This window comes from Miniopterus schreibersii (genome assembly GCF_964146895.1).
Source record: "Miniopterus schreibersii genome assembly, chromosome: 17".
Taxonomy (NCBI): Eukaryota; Metazoa; Chordata; class Mammalia; order Chiroptera; family Miniopteridae; genus Miniopterus; species Miniopterus schreibersii.
This window is the reverse complement of record NC_138117.1, coordinates 30,290,296-30,314,807: the sequence shown is the minus strand read 5'-3', so window position 1 is coordinate 30,314,807 and position 24,512 is coordinate 30,290,296. Positions and strand designations below refer to the sequence as shown.

The window sequence follows — 24,512 nt, the reverse complement described above, 5'->3', positions numbered from 1 at the left end:
GGACTGGCTTACAGATCTACTATGCTGCACTTTGTCATTAGTTTAGAATGGACACTTCCTGCGTATTAGGAAATCTGTGTGCTGTAAAAGCAGCCGCCTTACGCTCGCAAAGGCCCCATTCCACCTCCTTACCGAGTCTCCCAATTGCTTTTTTTTTTTTTTTAATTTTTAAAAATTTACTTATTGACTTTAAAGAGAGGGGAGGGAAGAGCAGCACGGACCTGCCGCACCGCGCCAGCCGCCTCGGTCTCCCGCGGCTCAGGTAGTCTCGCGAGGTTTCGGGCCGGCCCGCCGCGGGGCTGCGCCGGGAGCCGGCCTGCAGCAGGCTGCCCACCGGGGTTGCCCGCGCGCCGCCCGGCTCGGCGCGGACCCGCTGACCGCGCCCCTCAGCCGCGCCCCGAGGCTCCGCCGGGTATCCAGCAGCGGAGGGCGCGCGATCCTCCCTCCGGAACAGCCCTTCCCGAAGGACACGGAGCGTGAGCCACCGGTGTGATTTTAAATTTTCCGAAGGCGTTCTCATTTCAGCGTGGAGTCAATACAAAATAAAAAAGTTCACGCTCTTTTCCCTCCTGCTCTAGCTTAGAAACCCCGTGCCCCCTTCACACTCAGACGGGCCCTCACCTGGACCCCGGCTCCGGAGGCTACGCGCCGGGAGCCCGCGGACCGCCCGGCGGCCGCCCCGCCCCGTCCCCGGCTCCCCGCGCGGGGAGGACTCGCGCCGATTCCCGACACCCTCCCCCTCGCCCAGGCCTGTGTTCCCCGCGAGCTCCTTCACGCGTGGAAGGCGACAACCTTCCAGGCACGCGTGGTGCCAAACTGTACGCCTTTTGTGTAAAACCGAAGTTGAACAGTATCGCAGCTCATTAATGAACGTTCGTTCATCTTGACCATGCTTCATATTGAGTAATGACTCTGCTCCACAACTCAGGGAAACAAAACGACACCGGGCGTCCAGGACGCGCTCTCTACCCTTCCCTCGGGCCCGGGCTGGAAATCCGGCCTCAGTTTCCCAGGGGTGGGCGGCCCGCGGCCCCGCTTCCCAAGCGCTCAGGGGAGCTTCAGACCCACCCGGCAGCCAGTCCCGGGGCTCCGACGGCGCGAGCTGGGCCGGCCGCCCCGCGGGCCTCGGCCTGGGCCTGGCCACCCGCCGTCCCGAGCCCACGCGCTGAGCCAGCCCCACCCGAGGGCCCGTCCCCACGGCGCTGACCCGCAGTGGGCCCTCCTCCCAGCGCGGGCGAGCGAGGAGCCGGGGGTGCAGAGGCGCCCCGCCACCACCCCGCGGCGCCTGTCCCGCGGCCACCGCGGCCGCAGTCCGGGAAAGCCCCGCCGGGGAGAAACCCCGCTCCGCCGCGGCCCGTGACCCCAGGGGCCGCTTCACGCGCGCCCCGACCCCGGCGGCTCTCCTGCCAATCAAACACGGTTTTCCTCCGAACCGCCAGCCGGCCAATCACCGCGCGCGGTGAATTCTTTGGCCCTTCGGCTCTTCGGCCCTTCGGCTCGTCGGCCCTTCGGCTCGTCCGCCCTCGGCCCTTCGGCTCGTCGGCTTTCGCGGATGCTGGGCCTTCCCCGGCCTTCCGCCTCGCGCCGAAGCGTAGTTCCCGATGGTTTAAGTTCCCTTTTTTTTTTTTTCCCCCAGACACTTCCGGGTCCTGCGTCGCCCCGGAAGCCCGCGACTTCCGGAAGCCCGGGCAGCCCAGGTTCTGCTAGGAAAAGCCAAGCCTCCTAGAGAATGTTTCAGAGAAACTTCCGTGGAGCGGGGCGTGTCGCGGACTCCAGGTCAGTGTCCGCCGAGGAGCCGCGGGGCCGCCCGAGCTCGGCCGCGCAGCCGGGAGCGCGTCAGTTTCCCCGCCTCGTCCTTGTCGCCCGTCGCTTCAGCCCCCTGGTCCCTGGCTTCCAGGTGGAGGCAGATCGGATTGTGACTTGGGGAAAGGCAAGGAAGCAGACGTAAAGTCCGAGAGTTAGGGTTAGGGCCGCACCATGAGAAGGGAAAGAGCCCGGCCGCCCGAGCTCGGCGCGTCCCGCCGAGGGAGAGACTCGGACTCTGCCCCGCGGCGCTGGGGGCTCCCTGCGGGGAAACGCTCAGCCTCCGCGGCGGCCACGCCTCTCTCACTAGCGGCGGCTCATGTGAACTGTCGTATTTGGTACAAAAATATGTATATGTACGAGTGTGCTGGGGTTTCCAACATTTTTGTAAAAGCAGCTTTAACGCTCCCGTGGAAGAGGAGTTCCTGAGCATTTTCCTATACAATTGCTTGCGCTGAGTTTGTTCTATTTAGTACTGATTTCTGATGAGAAATATGAGAATCAGCATTTTCCTTCTGGGGCCCGAAGCTGAAAGTTACTGTTTGTTCGTTTCCTTGGGTTTCATTTTCCAAAGCTGCGTCGTGCGAGTGAAAGGGCTCCCCTCGGGCCGAGGCCTGGGGACGTCGGTGTGACGTCAGCTGGCGCCCCCGGGCCTGAGAGCCGCTGGCGGGGAGGCCGCGGCTCCGTCCGCGCCTGCGTGCGGGCCGATCGCCTGCCCCCCACGTGGCCCCTTTAGTTGAACCTGCGCGGAATGAGCGCGGGGCGGCCGGCTTCGCGTCGGCCCCCGGGGCGGCCTCGCGCGTCTCGCCCGTGCTCTCAGTGCCTTGTGTCCGGAAGGGTTAGAGGCGGGTGCGCTGGAGACAGAAGTAGGTTTGAAAGAAGAGATGGAATTCTTTACAAAGTCAAAAAGAGAATCCCTTATGAATTTTTTTTCTTTAAAAAAAAGGGGGGGGAAGGGGTGGGGAATAACAGGACACAGTAGAGAGAATGAGTTCTACCTGACTGGTTTTCTTTGGACCAGCTCTACCTCTTGGCCTTATTCTTATTTTTAGAAATTAGGGGTAGCGCTCCACCCGCGGTTTTAAAACAGTTCCATAGGACTTGAGAAGTTTCTTGGAGCTTTGTAGGAGAGAGACAAAGTAAGCAGACCCTCAGCAGCTATTTTATATATTTTGCTTGAAAAACAGGGTTTCTGTTAAGAAAATTAAATTCTTATCTGAGACTAGATGATCGGTGTTTCCTTCTAGCATTTAAATTCCGTTTCTTAGGATAATTATTCATTTGTTGTCAGTGTGCATTTATGTATTAGTTTTTTAAAATAAAATATATATGTTCACAGATATTTCATTACTAAAAGCCGTAAACATGTCTGTCTTCAGTCTCACTTGTCTAATAGATACAGATTTCAAATTTAATTACTTCTTTATGATCAGAATAGTAATTCTTTATTTTTCTTTCTTCCCCCTACCCTTTTCTTTTAGCCACAACATTTTTACTTATATTCAAAGCTTGTAATCATCTTTGCAATAGGAAGGCAGGTATTTTCCATTTGACGGGCTTGGTGGCTGAACGTTACAGATGTCAGCAGTCTTGCCCAGAATCACATTGCTAGTAAAGTTCTTAGTACTAGCTGCACATTTTCCTCGCAGCATCACATGATTTCAAAGTTTCTTTCCCTCTTGTACTCCACCGTGCACAGGTTCCTATAGCACAAGGGAAATGTATGCCATATGCACAATCTTTGTTTCTGCACAAAAGTTCTGCTCTGAATCACTCCTTCCTTTTTCTTTTCCCCCCGCTTTTGATTATCTGGGTCGGGCAACCTAGAAGCAAATTGGATGTTTCCTGTATCTCTTTCCTGTGAAATGTCAGCAGTCTCTAAACATCCCATGCTCCTCTTCAGTTCCTTCAGAATGTGGAAGAAACCTCAGGAGAGAGCCCTGACTGCTCCTCTTGCCCTGGGTCTGTAATGTTGGTGCTGCAAATACCAGAGCTGTGATTTCTGTACCTGCAAGTGGAGGGTCGAGAGGAGGGTCTGGGCACCCTCCATGGGCTGTTGATCACTTCTTCCCACCCTTTCCCACCTACACAACCACACGCCCTTTTCTGTGGTTTGTTTTTTTTTTCTATTTAATATGTTTTCTTTTTATCAAAGCACCCCCTCCTTACCTGCCTGTCAATAAAGGTGAGATAAAATTTCATCCATGAGTCTTTTCTTTCTTTTTACTGTTAAAACGTAAAAACCAAGAGCTCTAGAGTAATTCCGTTTTGATTGTGCATAACCATTCCCTTCCAGTGTTAGATGAGTTGGCCTGGCCTCTGCTTTGGACATAGTATGTGTTCACGGTCTTTAAGTGAGTGTTCACGCCTCATTTTTTCACCCACATATTTCCTTTGTGCAGATTGGAGTCAGTCTCTCCAAACGGTTCTCTGACCGCATGCAGAAGCAGGGAGGGGGGATGTGGATGACGCGCATCCCAGGCAACTTGGGTAAACCGACCACGTTCCTGTTGTTTCTTTCCCCATCCGCAGTCCTGCGAGTGACTGGCAATCTGGTCCCAAAGAGAAAAAACTCTGCTTTGAGCTCCACGTGTCCATACTACTGATTTCCTTTTGTGTGTTCCACAATTTCTCTGGTGTTTACTAGAAATTTACCAATTGCCAGTTTGGCCTTAAACAGGTAAGTTCATCATCTCAAGGCTTAATTTTGGTCTTCTTAAAGTGGATGTGATAGTATTTCCTGTGTTCTGAGAATTTAGTGCGATAAAATAGGGAAGGAAAACCTACAGCGCCTCCCACATAAATAACATGTATCATATGGTATGTGCTCCTGTTGCATTGCCAACGCCTCTGTTCCCGTGCCTATGGATAGGTGCACATCCCAGCACCATAAACTGTGCAATGAAATGTGTGTTCCAGAAATTTCATGTCATTTAGAATTCCCTTCTTAAGCAATTAGAGCCTAGAGCCTTTTTCTAAATGTATAGGCTACTTAAAGATCTGGTAGCTTCATGTTTCATGTAGCTCCTTTGCTCATCCCTGGTTTGGCATTTGTGCTATAGTCCATGCCTGTACTCTTAATCTCGTAGTCCTTAGCCTCTTGAAGCAGTCCCATCTGCATGTCCTAAAGTGTCCATGGTCACTTTTTATTTGTTGTTAATTTTTTTTAGGCCCATCACCACTTGTCAGTATAGCACATTGGTTCAGAGCATGGCTCTTATTTCTAGCTGTGTGATTTCACACTGGTCAGTTAATCTCTCTGTGCCTCAGTTTCCTTGTTTTAAAACAAATAATAAGAGAAGCTCTTTCATCATATTGTAAGGATTAAATCACTTACTATTTAATTTTGCAAAGGGCACTTAGCTGTGGCTGTCACTATAGCCCCCAGTCACTGGTAAGTGGTGAGTTACCGCAGCTGTAAACTCACCAGCTGGTGGGGTGGTGGTCCCCGATGGTTTTGCTGTTGTTTCCATGAGGATTGTTTCTTTGTCTTGAGCCTTCTGTTCTGACTTCTCCACTTGCTCTCCCTTTTTCCAGACTCGCGTTCAACATTACCATTTCTGCAGCTGGAAATGGCTGTTCTTTTATTCTTTTTCTTCCTCTTTCAAGGTTTCCTAAAACAGTTCCTATAAGGATTCTAGATAGGTAAAATTGTTATAGCTGCTTTCTATTTTAACTGCTGAAAAGTGCCGTATGGTACAATGACTTGTCCAGGGTCACACATCCTGTTGGTCAACATGAGCTGGAATATAGAACTGATCAGAACCCCCCATATTCACTCAAACATCTCTTCTCTGTTTTCACAATGTACTTTCTGTCTTCAAGACTCAGAAGTATCAACTTTCCAAGAGAAAAGATTATGAGTCCAGGTCCTTCTCCTAAAAACATCTGTGTAAAGCTGGCTCGAGGTATTGGGAATTCTGCTTTAAGATTCAAAATATAGTTTGTGTTAGTTATAGATACTTGAATAAATATACCATAAATGAAATAGGTAAGGTGCTCAACTGTAATACTAATTGTCTTAAAGATTGTAGTATTTAAGTTGAGTTTCTTCTTCTCTCCAAATAAATGTGTGTGTGTGTGTGTGTGTGTGTGTGTGTGTATGTGTGTATATCCCCTCTGCTAGGGCAAGTTACTTACTGTTCATCTTTTTGAGAGATTTATATTTTGCAGTTTTTCTTCAAATATATTCTAGAAACGTTGCATACCCACTACCACCCCTGAAAAGAAAAAAAATTATTTGGATTTTGATGATGATTGCATTTAAGAGTAATCTAGAGTTTTAGTGTCCATAACAGAATTTTTAAAATTCTGCATATCTTGTCTTTACCCAAAGGAGTACAGTGGGATATGTATAAACTATTGAAACTTGGTTTATACTTGATGAAAGAGCAACAAAAGGGTAGTGACAAGTCACTTAGCAAGTCTGTGGCCGAAGTGGGATTTGAACTTTCTGTTGTTGAATTCTCTTCCTGTTCACAGTGTCAGAGGTCACAGAGTTCTAATGGCCTCAGCCATAGCTTTTTCTCTCTTGCTCATGTTTGAAATGTGTTCTGGGAATCGGTGTCCTGTTAAATCCCTCTTTGATGCACGTCCCATTTATTAGTATTGATTTCAATACAATGGACAGTAAATCTATCTGACCACACAAAGGAAACACTAGGGTGGAAGTTCAAAGCTTTAAGTCTCCGGTTTAAGAACTTTATTCACATAACCTCATAATGCGAAATGTTAATTTAATTTATTTTTAAAACTTAAAAGGAAAAAATGAATATGTGCTCTCCTCCATTTTTATTACTGGAACCCTTAGGATAGTGTGGCAAAAACATCATACTGAACATGAGTTCATTTTTGTGAATCTGGGAAAGGATAGCATGGGGGGGGGGGGCAGTGGATGGGTTTGATACCTGAGAGATTACTTGGGAGTCACATGTTTCTGCTGACAGAGTTTACAGGACTGTAAATTTCAGTGTAGAAATTTTGTAGGCAGAATGCATTGACAAATATGCCTAACGGTAATACATCTAGTACTGAGTCTCGGAACAGGTCAATATTACTGTGTATATTGATAGCAGCAACGTAGGAGATGTTACTTGGTATTATAGCTAAAAATCCATGTCATCCCCTTAATCATAATTACATTAATATTGACAGGCCCTTGACAATACCCACATTATTATTGATAGATTTCTGTCAATAACATGTTTTTAAATAAAATATATTCATTCATAATTTGTGCTCGACTCAATAAAAGCTCTGAAATACATCCTGCAACATTTTTCCGTCTTTAGTGAGATAGGATCATTTGTGTTGGGTTTAGAATGCGATACAGATGACAGAGTTTTATGTGGGGGAATGAGAAGCGTAAAAGAAAAGCATGAGTCTTTTTAAGGGATAAGGTTATGTATCGCTGCTCTTAGTAAACGAATTTCAGGGTTTTTTTTCTGTGAAAGAAAATCAGTGTGACATGTCTAGTGATAAAATGTCAGCAGGAGACCTTCTTAATAGTTTTTAGTGCTAGATTATTTTGTCTTAAACATATTTATGTGACAAGTTAATCACGCTAACCGTAGTAGTTGCTGTACTTTTTATCTCGTCTTGATTTCGCCTTAAGCATCATTTTCACATATCCTATTCTTTGCTAAACACTAATATTATATAGTGCCAATTATACTTTTCTCTATTTTTATGTCTCTGCTTGGTCATAAATGTTTTTCCCTGCGTTAGCCTTTTAGAATCTTAAATTAGTGTAGTTTGGAGAGTGGGGAGAGAGGGGGTAATAGGATTGTGCATTAACAGGATGAGATACCATAGCAAAATAGGAAAAAGCATTGCCTGTTTTTTGACATTCTGGAAAAATGAATTTGAATGAAATGTGATGGTGTTTGTTTCCATTCAAAACTTTCCCAACTTTGACTATAAAAATTAGCTTGTATGTTTTTTCTTAACTATTCAAGTTTGAGCCTACTTTTGTGGGATGCAGTAGTAACCTACAAGAACCAATAATCTGAGTATTGATAACGCTTACTTAAATTCTTGAATGTAAAGTAGACCTAGATGGGCCAGTAGTGGCATGGATGGGCATTAATGTAACAGGGTCAGGAAAGGATGGTTTACCAAAAGAGTTGAAGATTTTTGACTCAAAAACGTGAGGACACCATAATCTTCATTTTGATTTTTATGGTTCTCAACGAAGCAAGTTAAATTACTTTGACTTTTTCGGAAAGTTATTAGCACCTGAGTTAGGGCCCTTGCGTTGTTTCAGGGGCCCTGCAACTGGTCTTCCTTTCTTCAGTCTGACTGAATTCTGCCATCAGATGAATCCTCTAAAATGTTTGTCTTGTTATGTCTCTTCCCTTCAATGGCTATCCATGCCTCCAAAATCGGCGAACTCTCCTTAAAACAGGGCCTTTTTGTGGTTGGCCCACTCTTCAACGGGGCCCTCCCGCCAAGCCCTCTGCTCTGGGCACAGCAGATGACTTGTCTCTTGGTGCCACCACAGCGATGGGGTTTGAGTAACCAAAGACATATAGCTCAGGTAGGAGCCTGTCCCCTTGTCTCTCACACCGGGGTCAGCTTCACACCTTGCATGTTTCTGGGGTTTGCACAACTATTCCCTTACCTGAAATACCATTTTTCTCTTTCTTCCTGGGGAGTGTTGTGTTTTCACGTTTCGAGATCCATTCTTTGCTCAGACATCAGTGGCTAATCCTGATTGCAGTAGTGTCCTGTTTCTTTAAAAATGTTTGAATAAAAAGAAGTTAACTGAGAGTTGAGTGTTTGGATGAAATCTCTGGTGCCTTGGAGAATGTCTGGCATTTCATAGGCACGCAATAGCTACTGGTTAAATTGAGTAGCCATTTGTCAGAGAATTAGAATTCACTAAAACACAAACTGCTTAAATTATACTGAGAAGAACTTTATGTAATTTAAAGACATTTATGGCATTTTTCTGTGTCCCACACCTTACGGGCAAATATTTTGCAACTGTGGAGGGAAGAGGTTCCATAGTCAGGTTGATTGAACTTGTAGTTATTTCGATTTCTTCCATTTCTCCTGCTCCTGGGCTCTACCTTCTGTGCAGCCAGTGTTCTAGAATAGCTGCGCCTGCCAGGAAGGGGAGAGGAGAGCAGCGGAACTGAAAAGTGGGCTGGTGATGGACCAGGGCTGGTGCTTGCAGCGGACTGTCTGCACCACACCGTGTGCAGCAAAGCCCCCTGGAGCCAGGTGTACATTCCTGGGGTTTCTTTCCTTCCTGAGAGCAGACACAGCCATGCTGATCGGCATTAAGCGACCAGGAGGACCCATCCCCATTCTCTCAGAGTCCCCCTCCATCATCTCCTTCCAGACCAGTTGCTATTTAAGAGTGGGATGAGTTCCACTGACCCGCGTCTCTGCCGCTTCCCGCCTGGCCCTGCACACGGACACGTACTGCTGTCTTCACGCTCACTGACTGACCGCCACTGTTGTGTTTCAGTGGTGTGGTCCGCGCTTCCTGGCTGATTGGAGCGCTCATGGGTTACAATAAAGATTTCAGTCTTTTGAAATGAGATTTGCCAAAACGAACTCAGAGTCTTTTTCTTATGCCCATCCCCAGGCAAAGCAGAAATTATATGATAATACCGCTTTCCGTGTACAGACCACTTTCATAACATTACCTGGTTTAATCTCAACAGTTTGGGGAGGTAGCTGTTATTTACAATCTTTCGAAGAATCTGAGGCTAATGACTTTTCTTCAGATCACATGGCAAGTAAATGACAGAGCTGGAACTCGAGTCCAGGTCTGATTGGTTTTAAATCTGCCTTTTTTACTTTGTCTCAGTGGCCTAAATAGGCACGTAGAACATAGGACAGGAGTTCCGCTTTCAACAGCTAATGTGTTTGTTCTGTGTTTACAACTAAAAGACATCACAAAAATGACTACAATGTTGGAAAATAAAACCTGAAACAAAAAGTAGAGAGACAGCTTATTCATCTGGAAGGGGGAAGGCTGGAGAGCAGTTTAATAATAGTTGGCTGGTCCAGTGAAGAGGCGGATGGAGCTAGGAGACCAGGCCCAGCTGTTCTTAATCTGCACTGAGGCCAGGCCTGGGGGGAAAAGGGGAAAAAATTGTTTAACAGGAGGGATAAGAAAGAATTTTTTTATAATAAAGACTTAAATATTGGGTTGGTTGGAGAGAGTGAGAAGTCTCCTTTTCTGGCAATTATCTTAAGTATGATTCCACCAGAAAGAAGGGGTTTGAAATAATGACCCCTGAGAAACCACTCCCTCTGATCAGTTTCTAAACAGGAGTAAGGAACCCTAGGAAAAGACAGCTTGCCCCCCTCCAGTTCATATAGGCGCTCTCGCAGTGTTCCGTCGGCACATGGAGGAGCCACCAGACCACTCATTCCGCTGCATATTCATTCAACACACACTTATTGAGCAGCTACTATGAGCCTGTCTTTGTGTTAAATTCTGTAAGATAATAAGATATTCACCAGCCACAATCTGAAACTGATTGTAATGCTATTATTTAAAGATACATAAATTGGCACAGTTGGCCTCTAATGCTAGCCACTTATTTTGTCTGATACTCATCTGGAAAAAAACAACACCATCCTTCCCATTCAACATGGGGGTGGGGGTGAAGGGAAGGAACTGGTAGTGTTGGATTTAATGCTGATATGTAGTACAGTCAGAGCTTTTCAAGAACACTTTGACCATCAGAGAGCTTCCCTTATCTTGCTGACCACAGAATGTGAAATCTGTATTGTAGACACTGTGTTACAATAGACGAGTTACATATACCATACCCCACATATCACAAATGTTGGCAGAATTTTGCATGACAAAAACTGAGCTAGGTATCAAAGTCACTGTGTAGGTGGCAGGAGCTTTTGGAAATAAATGTAATATAAGGCTCTTCCCTTAACTAGTTTATAGTCAACTTAGAAGGTGTGTCCACATGATTGAAATCACAGTACAAGTGGTTGCGGGCTCACTGGGTGTCACAGAAAGTGGCTGTGGCAGTTAAAATGGTAACAGTGGGCACTGGGGATAGTTATGAATTTTGTGGAGAATTTTGAAATAGAGTTGGAATGTGAAGGGAGGTGGTTGAGGGCATTGGGAGCAGTTGGTAGGGAAGGTAAGTGTTAGGTGCATGAGAAATGACAGAGGCAGGACTGAAGGGTAGTCTACGTTCATGGCTCCACTGGGAATTAGGGTTACATGACCGCAGGGGTGGAGGCAGAATTGTGCCAGGATGGGTCTGAGAAGTTTGTACTTTATCCCAGGTGTAGTATGAGGTAAGAAAGAGGTGATGTGGTGAGTGTGGGGAAATAATTTTGTAGATTTTGGTTTGCTCATGAAGGTTTTCATATAGTGTTTTTGTTTTTTCCTTAGTTACATAAATGATATAAGTTAGAGAAAACTTTTAAATAGCAGAGAAAAGTGAGAAAATAATTTTATTCATTGATAGTTTTTTGTGTGAACTTTGAAATTATTTTTCTATCAAGATAGTTGTAAAAATCTGTGTATTGGCTTTGAGAACCTGTGGTGCCATCTCCCTCTGTTGTTGCCTAGTTGTCCATTCACTTGCTGCCTCCCTGCAGCCCTTGGTTGGGGGTCCTTCAGTGAGCCAGGACTGAGTCTTCCTGTCTGCACCCCAAGTACCTTGCAGGGAGGGCAAGGATCCATTGACATTCATAGAGTGTATGGAAGCCCTGTATGGTCTCTAATCTCACAAGGACCACTTAATAGAAGGAAGGGAGCACCTGAGTCAGGAACCAGGAATGAACCAGGAGTGAGTGGGTGACTGGCACACAGCATTGAGCTGTATGGGTGATAGATATGCCAAAGGATTTATGAATTGCATTTTTAAATGGACTAGCCCAGCCTGGCCGGGTGTGGCTCAGCGGTTGAGTGTTGACCTAGGATCCAGGCGATCGGGGTTCGATGCCTGGTCAGGGCACATGCCTGGGTTGTGGGCTTGATCAGTGACTCTCAGCATTGATGTTTCTATCTCTCTCCCTCTCCTTTTCTCTCTCTGAAATCAATAAAGATATATTTAAAAAAATAAAATAAAATAAAATAATAAAATAATAAAATAAAATAAAATAAAATAATAATAAAATAATAAAATAAAATGGACTAGCCCATAATTCTCAGCATCACCAGGGAACTTGTTAGAAATGCAGATAATTGAGGCACCCTAATCTTAAGTCCTCCTGGTGATTCTGATAAATGCTCAAGTTTGAGAACCACTAGACTAGAACAGGAGCCCACAGGACTGTGATGTTGAAGAGCATGGCAAAGAAAGATTGAAAGCCTGACGATGTGTGGTATTAGTGAACGTAACCAATGAAGTGCCATAGTAGCTGATATAGGAAAACTATGAAAAGATTATGTTGTTACAAAGAAAGTTAAATGTGTTATGAATGGACAAGATCCATGTGTCTTGTGTAGATCACTGCCTTCCTGATTTGAGCATTTAATTAAGAATTAAAATAGTTTAGTCCAGAGGGACCCCATGCTCAGCATCCCAGCCCAGATTTTTCCTCCCAATCCACATGACTGCCTACTGACCTTTCCCACTCAGCTGTCTCGTAGGAGCCTCTCATCTCCAAAACTATGTGTATCTATTTTCTTTCCCTTTATCTCTGCATGTGTCTCCCATTTCAGGGAACTGGTCTGATCTACTCAGTTACTAATGTTAATGATTCTTCGCTTATTTCTCATGAAATCATATCAATTCTACCACTTCCAAGCTTTCAGATGTACCTATCTCTTCATGCCCACTGATACCTTTCCAGTTTAGACCACCATTCGTTTCTCACCAGATCATTTTAACAAGCATCTTCACTGATCTCTGTGCCTCCAGTCCAGTCTTTCAGCACCAAATGCATTGTGAGTGTGGCCATAACAAGCTGTGTAAATTGAAATTTTGATTAATTCTTTTCTTATAACTATTCAGTGGCTCCCCATGACCATCTTGATAAAATACAGCCTCCTCAACTCTGCTTTTAGGGCCTTGAAGATGAGTCCCGTGCTTTCCTCCCAGCCTTATCTTTTGTCCTTGGACCTCTTATCCTTGTCACTTGCTCTTCCCTCTGCCTGGACTAGTGTCCTTGCCTTCTTTTTCCAGCCTGACACCACTTAACCCTTCAGGGGCTGCGTAGGTTTTGCCTTGCCATGAAGCCTTTTCTGCTCCTAAGCATAATGCCCTGAATTTCCCCTCACACATCACTTATCATACCTTGTAATTGTATGCCATTTTTTAGCACAGTCTTATCCCCCACATCACCCTGCTACATTAGAGTCTCCATGGGTTGAGACTGTCTGTCTGCCATTCTTTCACTAGTTCCCACACATTAACTGCTAAGTAGCAGGTGCACAACAAACACATGTTGAAATAAGTAATAAACAACAGTCTGCATATGGGCATTTGAAATAGTTTTAGTGGATGGGAATTTGTATTTTCTACCTTTCACCCACCCCAGACTTTTTTCTGTCCACTGATCCATTTATCTGGTATTTGTAGAATGCATTCTGTGTTCCAGGCACTGTACTAGTTGCTCAGATTCAACAGTGACAAGAGTCAAATAATCTTTGCAACAGGGCCTATCTTCTAGTGGAGGAAACCAACCATCGAAAAGCAGTGTTTGTACAGTACAAAAAGGTCTAGAGAGAGGAGGCAGCTAACCCAAACTGGGAGAGTCGGGAAGAAGTAATGTCTAACTCAGTACTTAAGAATTTAGGCTGAGTTTTTCAGTTCAAGAATTGTGAATATGCTGATCCTGGTGAAGGGAACAGGTAGTAAAATGTCCCCTAGTGAGCAAGAGAAGGGAGCACTTTATACTAGAGGTCAAAGCATTGGGAAGGCAAGAGCTGAGGGCATACGGGGGGAGGCTTGTGTTTGAAGGAGCGCAGTGTGGGCAGTGCACTGGAGTCAAGGTAGATACACCCACTGGATGGAATCCAGGGTCTCGAGAGCAGTGTCGTTTAGGAAGGCTCTGGAGATAGAGTAAGGAAGGGATTTGAAAGATGTTTTGGACAAAGAACAGGCCTTGGGGGCTAATTAGATTCGTAGAGGGAGCAAAGGGGTCCTAACCCCTTTTTTCTCTCCTGTAGCACCTGACCAGGATGAGGCAAGGATTTCACAGAGCTTGCAGCCAATCCCCACTGCTGTAGGCCTAGAAGTCTCCACGGAGCTCCAGGAAAGGGGAACAGGTGAGGTCACCCAGAGTGGCAAGAAGCATTCCTGTCGTATGTCAGGGCTGAGAGTAAGACAGGACTGCTCAGTGTGCTGTTTGGACACCATATGAAGGCCCGCCCTCTGTGTCCTGTGTCTTTTGTGTATCACAGTTTTCAGAGTTGTCAGTTGCTGAGATGGTACGAGGTCCCCTCTGTCTGACTGTGCTTCCTAATCATTCTCTCTCCTAGAGCCCTTTGGAGAAGTCATGGCTTCCAGAGAAGAGAAGGCGAAGAGCACACACAGGGTGCTCAGAATAAGTCAGTTGGATGCCCTTGAACTGAACAAGGCCCTGGAGCAGCTGGTTTGGTCCCAGGTCACCCAGTGCTTCCACGGGTTTCAGCCCGGGCTGCTAGTCCGCTTTGAACCTGAGCTGAAAGCCCTCCTGTGGCTTTTCTTGTGGCGCTTCACCGTATACTCCAAAAACGCCACTGTGGGCCAGTCGGTTTTAAATATCCAGTACAAGAACGATTTCTCCACAACCCTGAGATACCAGCCCCCGAGCAAGAACCAGAAGCTCTGGTACGCGGTGTGCACGATCGGCGGGAAGTGGCTGGAAGAGCGCTGCTACGATCTGTTCCGAAACCATCACTTGGCCTCCTTTGGGAAAGCCAAGCAGTGTGTGAACTTTGTGGTGGGACTTGTGCAGTTGGGGGGGCTGATTAACTTCCTGATTTTCCTCCGGAAGGGCAAGTTTGCAACTCTGACGGAACGTCTGCTAGGCCTGCGCTCCGTGTTCTGCAGGCCCCAGCAGGCACGCCAGGTGGGCTTCGAGTACATGAACAGGGAGCTTCTCTGGCATGGCTTTGCTGAGTTCCTCATTTTCCTCCTACCACTCGTCAACGTCCACAAGTTGAAGGCCAAGTTATCTTCGTGGTGCATCCCCCTTACCGGTGCTCCTAACGGGGACAGCACCTTGGCCAGCAGCGGCAAGCTGTGCTCCCTGTGCGGGGAGTGGCCCACCATGCCCCACACCATAGGCTGTGAGCACGTCTTCTGCTACTACTGTGCCAAGAGCAGTTTCCTGTTCGACATGTTCTTCACCTGCCCTAAGTGTGGCACAGAGGTGCACAGTGTGCAGCCGCTGAAATCAGGAATCGAGGTGTCCGAAGTGAACGCTCTTTAGAAACTGGAGTTGTTTTCTCCACAGAGATCCGTATTATGTTGAAATCCTTAATATTAGTCACCCCGAGTGTGCCACTTAGGTGTCTTTTATGAGAACATGTGCTTCTTAGCCACTGTTCTGTTCCTTGCTGGGCATGACTAAAATCTAATCACTGGAATCCACAGGTTTCTAAATATATTCTGTGAATGGTAATGTATTATTTTCTTTAATGATGGCATTCAGTGTCTAATGTCAGAAGTAATGGACAGTTTTTGTCAGATAACTATTAGCAGTGCTCTCTCACTCTGCTACTTCCTAGAACAAGGTTAGACTCTAAAAATAAAAGGTTTTGGAGACTCTGGGAGGAGTGCATTTTATTTTCAGAGATGGTGTTATTGCATCATAATCTGACAGTGATCAGATCCTGTTGTTTTAAATCTTCTGATCTGATGGCCCAGTCGTAATTCTAAGCTTTTCTCTGAAGCCAGTTTTAAGAAGTTCAGTTGGCCCCCTTCTCTGACCCAACTGGAATAAGAACTTCTTGCCTGATGGCTCAGCAAAGCCAGGAGCTCACTGTCATTGGTCTGCCTGGAATTGTGTTAACACTCCTGGACCAGGATGGAAAAATTTCCCGATTACTCCAGTGTGGGTGACATCCCCTCCCATAAACCACATGACCATGAAGGGGGCGTGTCAGATCATAGGAAACGAGGTGCTGGTAAAAGAATGGTGGGTGATGGGCAGGTAGACACCATAGGTCCCTCCTGGAGTCACTATTTCCCTTCTTAGTACCCAAAGTTTAGTGCAATCTTAATATTTTATCAGTGACCTAGTTTGATAAGGACATTAATAAGTAACTGGATGGTGGTCTTAGATTGCAGATTTGAAAGGATGAAATAAAGTCAACAAGATTTTGTTACACCAACAATTTTGTTGCACTGTTATTTTGGTAGTAGAGCGCATCCTGAGGTGGTGCCCATATTGTCATAATTCTAACATGAAAACACTATACTTGACATGTATGCTAAGAGTTGTTGATATTATGTGGGGTGATTGATTTTTTCCACACAGATCCTAATGGTACTTAGTACAATATATACTTTTTAATTTTTAATTTTTATTTGAACTCTGCCACTCTACTAGGCGATTACCCCCATGAGGTCAGGGACTGACTTTTGCTTGTCACTGGAGAGCCAGAGCCTACCTGGGTACCTGTGAGCCAACACAGACACCGTCAGCCAATGCCTAACCCTGACATCACAGATCAGGCTCTGTGGGAGCAGGTGTAAAGGGGCTTGAAGTGCAAGGCAGCCATTAGGGATCCTCGCCCGTGGAAGGAAAAGGCGAGGCAGCAGGAAGAGGTAGGAGGGAAAGAACAGCCTTGGCCAGCCCCGAGGAGCGCTCTCCCTGGTGGTCCCAGGTGGCTTGTCCTGGATTGGGCCCAAGTCGCCAGGCTTTTTCACCTGCCCCTCTCAGGCCCTGGAAAGGGGTGTGACCTCAAGCTGGGTGGCTCTGCTGCTGAGGCCACCCCTATAGGTGCTGACAGCCATAGCATTTGCTGACTCCTCCCTGCAGCTGGGCCACTAGTGCATCCCTGGAGGAGGAGGGAGGCAGGAGGCTGTCCTCACATGTATCACATCTCATCCTGTCCATCATTTTTCTTTACAGCTTCCTTTTTTTGTTTTTCTTTCTTGTAAGGATACTTGGCAAACAGCACACTAGTGTTAAGTAGTGTTCAACTTGGCATCGATGAGTTATGACTAGTACATCCGTGTGCTACCTCCGAGAATTTCACCTTGCCCCAGAGACCCAGGCCTGCGGGCCAAGCTGCTGTGACGGTCCCAGAGCCCTCAGCCCCTCCTCCCTGTGCACTGCCAGGACACTTGCTTCTGTCCTCACTCCCCAGCGGCCTTGGGGCTCACAGTTCAGGATGACTGGGTCGTATTTAGCTCAATGATCTGTTTCCACGTTAGCCTCAAGAGCCTGAGCATCAGCTATGAGCGTTCCCCTTGGGAAAATAAGAACTTTTACACTAACTTTTCTCTTCCCTGCAGCTTGTTCTCAAATCAGGTTTGCTACTTGTGTTTTTAGTGTATCCAAGTGGCTTCAGTGATCATATCTAAAATACTGCTAACACGGGCCAGCTCCCCCACCTTTAATACTTGGTGACTGTGGGTTTCGGACAAGTTTATTTAACTTCTCTAAGATACATTTTGATCAGCCTATGAAATGGGCATTTCGTAGTTCTACCTGTTAGGATCATAGTGGGAATTAAGTAACTTTCAACATTTCAAAAATTAGTGTTCATTCTTCCAAAAAATGTTATTGAGCCCCTATAGGCATCTTCTGTCCTCAGATGCATTCATAAATAAAACAAAACCCCCACTCTCATGGAGTTTACATTCTTGAACATAAGCCCACGTGTAAGATCATTTCAAGCGGCAGTACTCTGAAGACATACTGAAGAAAATAGAACAGAGGGGCTGGGGATCCGTGCCCTTGGGAGGTCCGAGGAGCCACAATTTGAAAAGAGATCTGAATGCAACAAGGAAAAAGCCAAGCAGGGAAGGGTGGGCACCTGCCAGGTTCCCACCCTCCGAGATGAGTCCACTGCCTGTTGGAGGAACAGCAGGAAATCAGAGTGAACAAAAGGGGGTGGGAGGAGGTAGGAAATAAGGGAGTGAGGTGAGAGCCCACCGCTAGGACGCGCAGACCAGGCTGAGATGATACCTGGATTTATACTGAGGAGCCACTGGAAGATTTAAACAGGAGTGACCTAACTTTTTTATTTTTAAAGAATACTATGGCTAATGTGTGAAGAGAGATGAGTAAGGGCAAGAATACCAGGTCAAAGGCTACAGCAAATAGTCTGTTTGAGCCAAGATTGTTGTTGCTGTCAGGATTGTGGTACATGAACAGTGTCACCCTCTGACATGGTCAGAAGCCTGGAAGTCAACAAAACCTTGAGAAACCAAAATAGATTTGCAAAGATTCCACACCAAAGCGCTACTCATGAGATCATTCCTCAAGTTCCCACTTAGATGACGCTTCACTTAGAATCCTAATGAACTTTCACCAACAGGTTAACAATAACAGATAAGGGAGGAAACTAGTGAAAACAGGTATGTTTACAATAACAAGAAATATTAGAAAACTTGATAGCAACTAAAAAGAGAGAGAACTTTAAAAAACCTATAATCTGGTAACATTTAGGGACACACAGACTCTGAGGACTAACTGAATAGTAATTGTTACTTAAAAATGACCTTGGATGACCTTATATTCGGTATCATTTGGGTGAGTTGTGCTGTATTTGAGGAAGCCTTCAGAATGTGTTGGCAAAACTTGGTCCATTTGGGACATTTGCTTTTAAGAAAAAGCTGTTTTTCCTAACAGCACTCGATGAGTGATGTGTTGCTGTATGAAGAAAAGGGTGTTTTTTTGCAGCAACAGAACAATTCCAAACATACTTTTATCCAAACCGATGACCACCTTGTCTGTAGAACTGATGCTCAAGCTCATGTGTAGGGTATGTTTATATCCACCACGAGTAAGTTGGCAAGTGTTTTGCTTGTATGCCTTTTTTTCCTTCAAAGAATACATAAATCATGAAACAAGACAACATAGCTCAGGTTTCCAGGTCATCTGTTATTTTTTTTCCAAATTTTCAAGAAAAAGCTTATTATTTCAAAATGTCATTTAAAAAAAAAAAAGTAAGCCCCATTTTGTACAGTGGCCTTCCTGGGATCCTGCCTTGAGTTGTATTCTGGCAATTAAAACAAGTCAAACAAGGCCGAACCAAGTCCCTCCCGAGGCAGGAAACTCAAAGTACAATACCCAATAGGTAGATCACACTCATTAACAGGGTACCTTTCTCATCAACAGATTCAATTCATTCCTTTGCTGAAATCCCAGAACCAATAAGACATAAATCTATTAGTTAAGCTGATCTTAAAATTAGATGGGTGTGGACATGTCTATATCTATTGACCTTAAGAATTTACATCAAGGAAATGATAAGAATTTGGATATAGATGTGCTGAAATGATTTTCAGTATGGTACCATTCATAATAAAGAAATGGTAATAATAATAATAGCAACAAAGATGTGACAACAAAAGTGCTCAACCATAGGGGAATAAAGAAAATAGTATTGCTATTTAATTGATTCAAATATGTAATACCATGGAAAAGAATGTTTATAGGCCCGGCCGGGCGTGGCTCAGCGGTTGAGCGTTGACCTAGGATCCAGGCGATCGGGGTTCGATTCCCGGTCAGGGCACATGCCCAGGTTGCGGGCTGCAGCCGATCAATGACTCTCATCATTGATGTTTCTATCTTTCTCTCTCCCCCTCCTTTCCTCTCTCTGAAATCAATAAAGATATATTTTTTAAAAAAATGTTTATAAAAATATATGTGAATAATTTTAATAACATGAGAAAGTACAATATAACATTAAAATGAAAGCAGTAGGATATTAAATGCTATATGATCTCAGTTGTGAGATAAACGGGCACATATATATCTTATAATAAATGGATAATTCAACTTGGATTGGATTTTTTCTTTATATTTTTCTATACTTCCCAAATTTTCTACAATAAGCATGCCATGCTTTTTAATTATATCAAAACAAGTAACTTATTTCTTTAAAATCTGATGGCCAATTTTGTTTCAGCTAAATTCAAAGAGAAAATATCTGCATGGCTGGGAAACAGTTTTTTAAATATGTGAATTTAGAACATAGGAGACCCTCTAAACCGTGGAGTTCCAATTTGTGCCTTACAATAAATAGAGCCTGCCTTTATGGCCACCCACAGCTGTTGGAAGAGTCTGAATTATTTTATACATTTTAAGTTACCTATTAAGCCTGACTCCATATAGTATATACTTTTTTAACCACTTAGAAGTACTCAGGCAACGGAAAGGTAAAACGTCCCCACCCCCTCTTCCAAGAGTATTTGTAAGGTATTTATAAATAAATGTACAGTATTTGTAAATGGGTTTAGTTACTTTAAAACATCTAGAACTAGTACACCAGAGCAAAACAATAGACGTGAATACTTTATATTATCAATTCTCCTAAGCCTGTAAGATGACAGTATTTCCTCAACGAAGAACCAAGACACCGAGCCTGACCCGGGATTTTGTATGCCTTCCAGATGTGGACACAAAAATGCTGACATTTCTGAGGTATTTTTATGGTTCGGTTGCCAATAAGACATAATGCAAACTTGAACTTCAGCTGAGACTTTATCTAAATAGTCATAAATCTGAATTAGTGGAGCCAGAGGCTTTACTGTTCTGAGAGGTGTCCACGATGGGTCCCTGCTAAACACATCTTGCTGAACATTCAGAAATGTTTAGCATCCTCTCCTGGAAGCCTCTCTTCTTTTGAATCCACATCAATCTATAAGATGCCTTTTCGGTCAACAAAAATCATAAAATACTACAGTATGGCTAATTGCTTTAAAAAGGCTTAGCTCCAGGCCAAATGCAAAAGGCAGATAGATTCTTTGAGAACATTGCATGTGTTATTTTATTTATTTTTTTAATTTATGTTTTTATTGGTTTCACAGAGAGGAAGGGAGAGGGAGAGAGACAGACAGAAACATCAGTAATGAGAGAATCATTGATCGGCTGCCTCCTGCACGCCCCCTACTGGGGATCGAGCCCACAACCCAAGCATGGGCCCTGACAGGGAATCGAACTCTGACCTCCTGGTTCATAGGTCAAATCTCAACCACTGAGCCATGCCCACTGAGTGCATGTGTTATTTTTTAATGCCCCTTCTCAAACCTACTAGAATGTGCTTCAGTTTCAACCAGATGACTATCTTTCTCAAATCGCAAAAGAGACAGAGGCTCTCTCTCTCTTTTTTATATTTATTTATTTATTTATTTATTTGATTTATTTATGTGTCCCTACAGCCAAAAACAGTGACTGCCACAAATCAGATGCTCAGTAAATGTTCGAAGAAAACAAAAGGGTGTGGGGCTTGATCAGGAAGGCCTCTCAAATAAGAGAGCAGAGCGGCGGATGGGATTGCGGGAACAGCCCCCTCGCATTTCTGGAACAGTGTAGTGTGGCCAGCAGCCCAGCCGTGGTGCATCTTAGGAGTGCCGTTTTAAATTTAAAATGTTCTGTGGTGCTCTTGCTTTGAGGGAAAACACAGTTGGAATTCAGGAGCACAATAAGAGAATTAATAACTTTTCTTTGAAAATACGTGCAATTTTGGAGCTGTCAATTTCAGCTATGTCTCTTTAAATACTTTTTCTTCTAGAATCCAACAGGGTAGATGAGATTTTTTTTTTTAATTCCATTATAGAAGTAATAGCCCTGTTTTGGTGTTTTGTAAGCAGATAATATTCTGCTAGTGACTGTCTTTGCAGTAATGCGTGGCTCTGAATTTTGAATTCTATTATTTTACATCTACAGCAGCTTAAAGTGTATTTTTTATAAACAGCGAACTTCACCTCATAAAAATTCATTACATAAGGGTATAAACAAGTGCTTTTCTTTCTAGTCATTGGCGGTAAGTGATTCATCAGTTTTCCACAGAAAACCAATTTCATTGCAGATGTTCTATAATTTCCAATCTCCCTGAATTGTGGAACCATAGTACATAGTCCCAATGCAAGGAAAGGAAGGATTTTTTTTTTCCTTTTTAAGGTCTGTGCTTAGTCCCCTTAATAGGATTGAATATCATTTGCTGTCTCATCAGTTTTATTTTTAAAAATTAAATAATCAGTCTCTTCTTCTTTCCTGCATATGTTGCTTCCACACATGGATGGAGAGCTGGCAGAAAACTCAAAACCCCAGCTACTCGATGTCTGAAAACAGTCACACCCCTTTCCCCCAAGTCAAACTAGAAATATTAAGAGAAACCAAATTTTTCCCAAGTCGAAATCCTTTCTTTTTACTGTTTGCTTTCACTCTTTTCATACCCACGTGATGGAGGGGTGTAGGGAGCTGTGGAAAACAGAAGATGCCCACTCTTCTGGGAGTGATCCCTGGGCAAATTACCCCCACCAACGCTTGAGCTGAGTCTCGTCCAGTGTTTCAAAGGTGACTGATGGAAAAGAGGCGTTCCACTATAAGACCCGGCGCTAAGAGGGAAGCAGTGCCCGCAGAAGCAGTGACGGTCTAAGGCCACCCGAGGTCAATGAAAATTTCTCAAGAAATGCAGACAGGGAAATGGCTAAACCTTTCCTAAAAGCCTTAGGAAGTTCAAATACAGTCTTTTTCAAAACACCTCACTCTTTGGATCAAGAGGTTGAATCAAAAGCACGATAACTGAATTTACTAAGAAAGTTATGAGGCATCACAAGGGCGAAGCGACAGATTTTCAAGATAACACCGCGAACCTGAAGCTGGTCCTATTCACCCCTCGGCCGGCCACGCTCTGGGTACCCACAGATTTCCTCTAACGAGTTCCACGAGGAGGGCCCTGGGCGAGTCTCAGCAGGACCACTCTTACGCAGAGGCCCAGGGTGTTTCAAGAAGTATTAATATCTGCCCCGCTGCTGCGGTGCCTGGGATGCCATCCTCAGTGGAGAGTGGTGTGTCCCCGAGGGCGCAGCATTATCTCTGCTCTGCCACAGGGCATGGAATGCGAGGTCACCTCTAGTGGGTTTCCCGCTGGCACCAGCAGAGGCTGGAAGCGGCCAAGGAAAGGGGAGAGTTTGGCCCCAGAGAAACACCCATGAGCTATGGAACCGCCAATTCAAACCTACTCCATCCCCCCATCGTCTGCACTCCCCGATTTCTGCACATTGCCTCGGGCTCACTTTCCTTCCAGTACACTTTAAACCGGCTTCTCCTGTGTGCCAACTGTCACTTAAAGTCACAGCAATGAGCAAACACAGCCTCCGGTCCACGTCCATTCATGTCAGGCAGGCGATCACCCAACGCTCTCTTCAGTAGGTGGGTCCCTAGGAGCCCGAAGGCCAGTGAGGGAAGGAGGCGTTGCCAGTACATGGACAGAGGCCTGGAGAGCACCGAGAAGCTGAACAAGCCCTGCCTGGCATGGCGACATTTGGTAGGAAATCTTCAGGTGACACGAAAGGACGCTACAGTGAGAAGGAAAACAAATACCCTTCAGATTTCGCACATGAGCCCTCAGGGCCCAAGTTCAGACGAACAGTCTCCATGGGTGGTCATTAAGGACAGCAGAGTGTCAGACGCTGCTAGGCCAGCCCTGAGCATGAGAAACCATGAAACGGTATGTTTTCTGCCCACAAGGCGCTCACGGTTTTCCTGAAAACTAGTGATCCCTGCGGAAAGCAGGGTCCAGGCAGGACAAGGTTTGTGAACACAGGGCGGAGACAGGGCAGATCCAGGGCGCCGGTGTCTGTAGTGGAGGGGGAGCCGCGCTTTGCTGGGACAGAGGGGGGCCGGGGGGGGGGGAGGAGCCTGGGAGAAATGGGGGAGCAACACCAGGGGCAAGTAGGCTGACACAAGCCCCAGATCCTTGGCTCTACTCAGTGGCTGGGACTCTTCTGGAATATTTTATTCAATGAGAAAAATGTTATGTAAACCGCACTTCACAAAAGAGTCAACTGAGTAATCTGCTGATGGTCACATTGCAAGTGTAAGAACTGAGATCTTTCTGGCTCAAAATTCACCTTCTTTTTTACAATATCTAACAACCTCCATTTTTATTTATTTTTTCACAATTTCTCCCAAAGGTCCAGTGTTCATCCAGCTTGCCCGTATCCTCTGCATTACATTGATGTCACTAAAAATCAGGACTATGTAAGGAAAAAATGTTACTCAGATGGAATTACCAGGTAAAGTAGTAGCCATAATAGAGCAGGCACTTGTTGGGATGTCCTATTTGAGTAATTACATGTATAGTAATTGAAAAATAGGGGAGGTACAATGTATTCTGCTGATACTTGGATGCTTGAGAGGAAAAGTCTACGTCAAGAATTTCTTTTGACCCAAGAAAAGGAGATGATTCAGGAAGGGGAGGGGTTATAACTGTTTTCTCAGAACTCAACATTATGCCTGGTCCATGGTTACTCGGTAATTATTGGTTGAGTTAATAGAAGATTGAATGTCAAGGGAAATATAAAACATCAGAGATGCTCATTTTAACCTACATATCGTCAAAGTTATTTTCTGCTGGTGCTGTTTTTCATAATCCTACCAAGTATTGTTGGGAGTACAGAAAAATGGGCATCTTCTGATATGACCGTAGAAGTATAAATTGTTTTGGAGAATGGATTTTTTATATGCATCAGAAGCTTTAGAATATTACTTCTTTTTTATAAGAAAGAATAATTCTGTAATTTAATACTACTGATATGTGGAGAGATTTATTTACCAGGATGTTTTTCCATTTTTACTATGGTAAAAACTGGCAA

General features: G+C 44.9%; 1 protein-coding gene across 4 annotated transcripts; it reads left to right on the top strand.

The window, feature by feature from the left end:
- The first annotated feature begins 290 nt into the window (after window positions 1-290).
- PEX2 (peroxisomal biogenesis factor 2) lies at window positions 291-17,409 on the top strand. Of its 4 annotated transcripts, none has more exons than XM_081117034.1 (4): window positions 291-487; window positions 1,637-1,776; window positions 13,916-14,014; window positions 14,228-17,409. In XM_081117034.1, the coding sequence occupies exon 4, from the start codon at window positions 14,245-14,247 to the stop codon at window positions 15,160-15,162; it is 918 nt and encodes a 305-aa protein (XP_080973160.1). In that variant the 5' UTR covers window positions 291-487; window positions 1,637-1,776; window positions 13,916-14,014; window positions 14,228-14,244; the 3' UTR covers window positions 15,163-17,409. The 4 variants fall into 4 exon arrangements, with proteins under 4 accessions (XP_080973160.1, XP_080973161.1, XP_080973159.1 ...); XM_081117035.1 differs by lacking the exon at window positions 291-487 and adding an exon at window positions 4,206-4,483 and having other exon boundaries at window positions 1,474-1,776; XM_081117033.1 differs by lacking the exon at window positions 291-487 and having other exon boundaries at window positions 1,474-1,776.
- Window positions 17,410-24,512: the final 7,103 nt, after the last annotated feature.

Excerpts from the sequence above, each read along its gene's own strand:
- PEX2 (XM_081117034.1), top strand. The coding sequence starts at position 14,245 with ATGGCTTCCAGAGAAGAGAAGGCGAAGAGCACACACAGGGTGCTCAGA.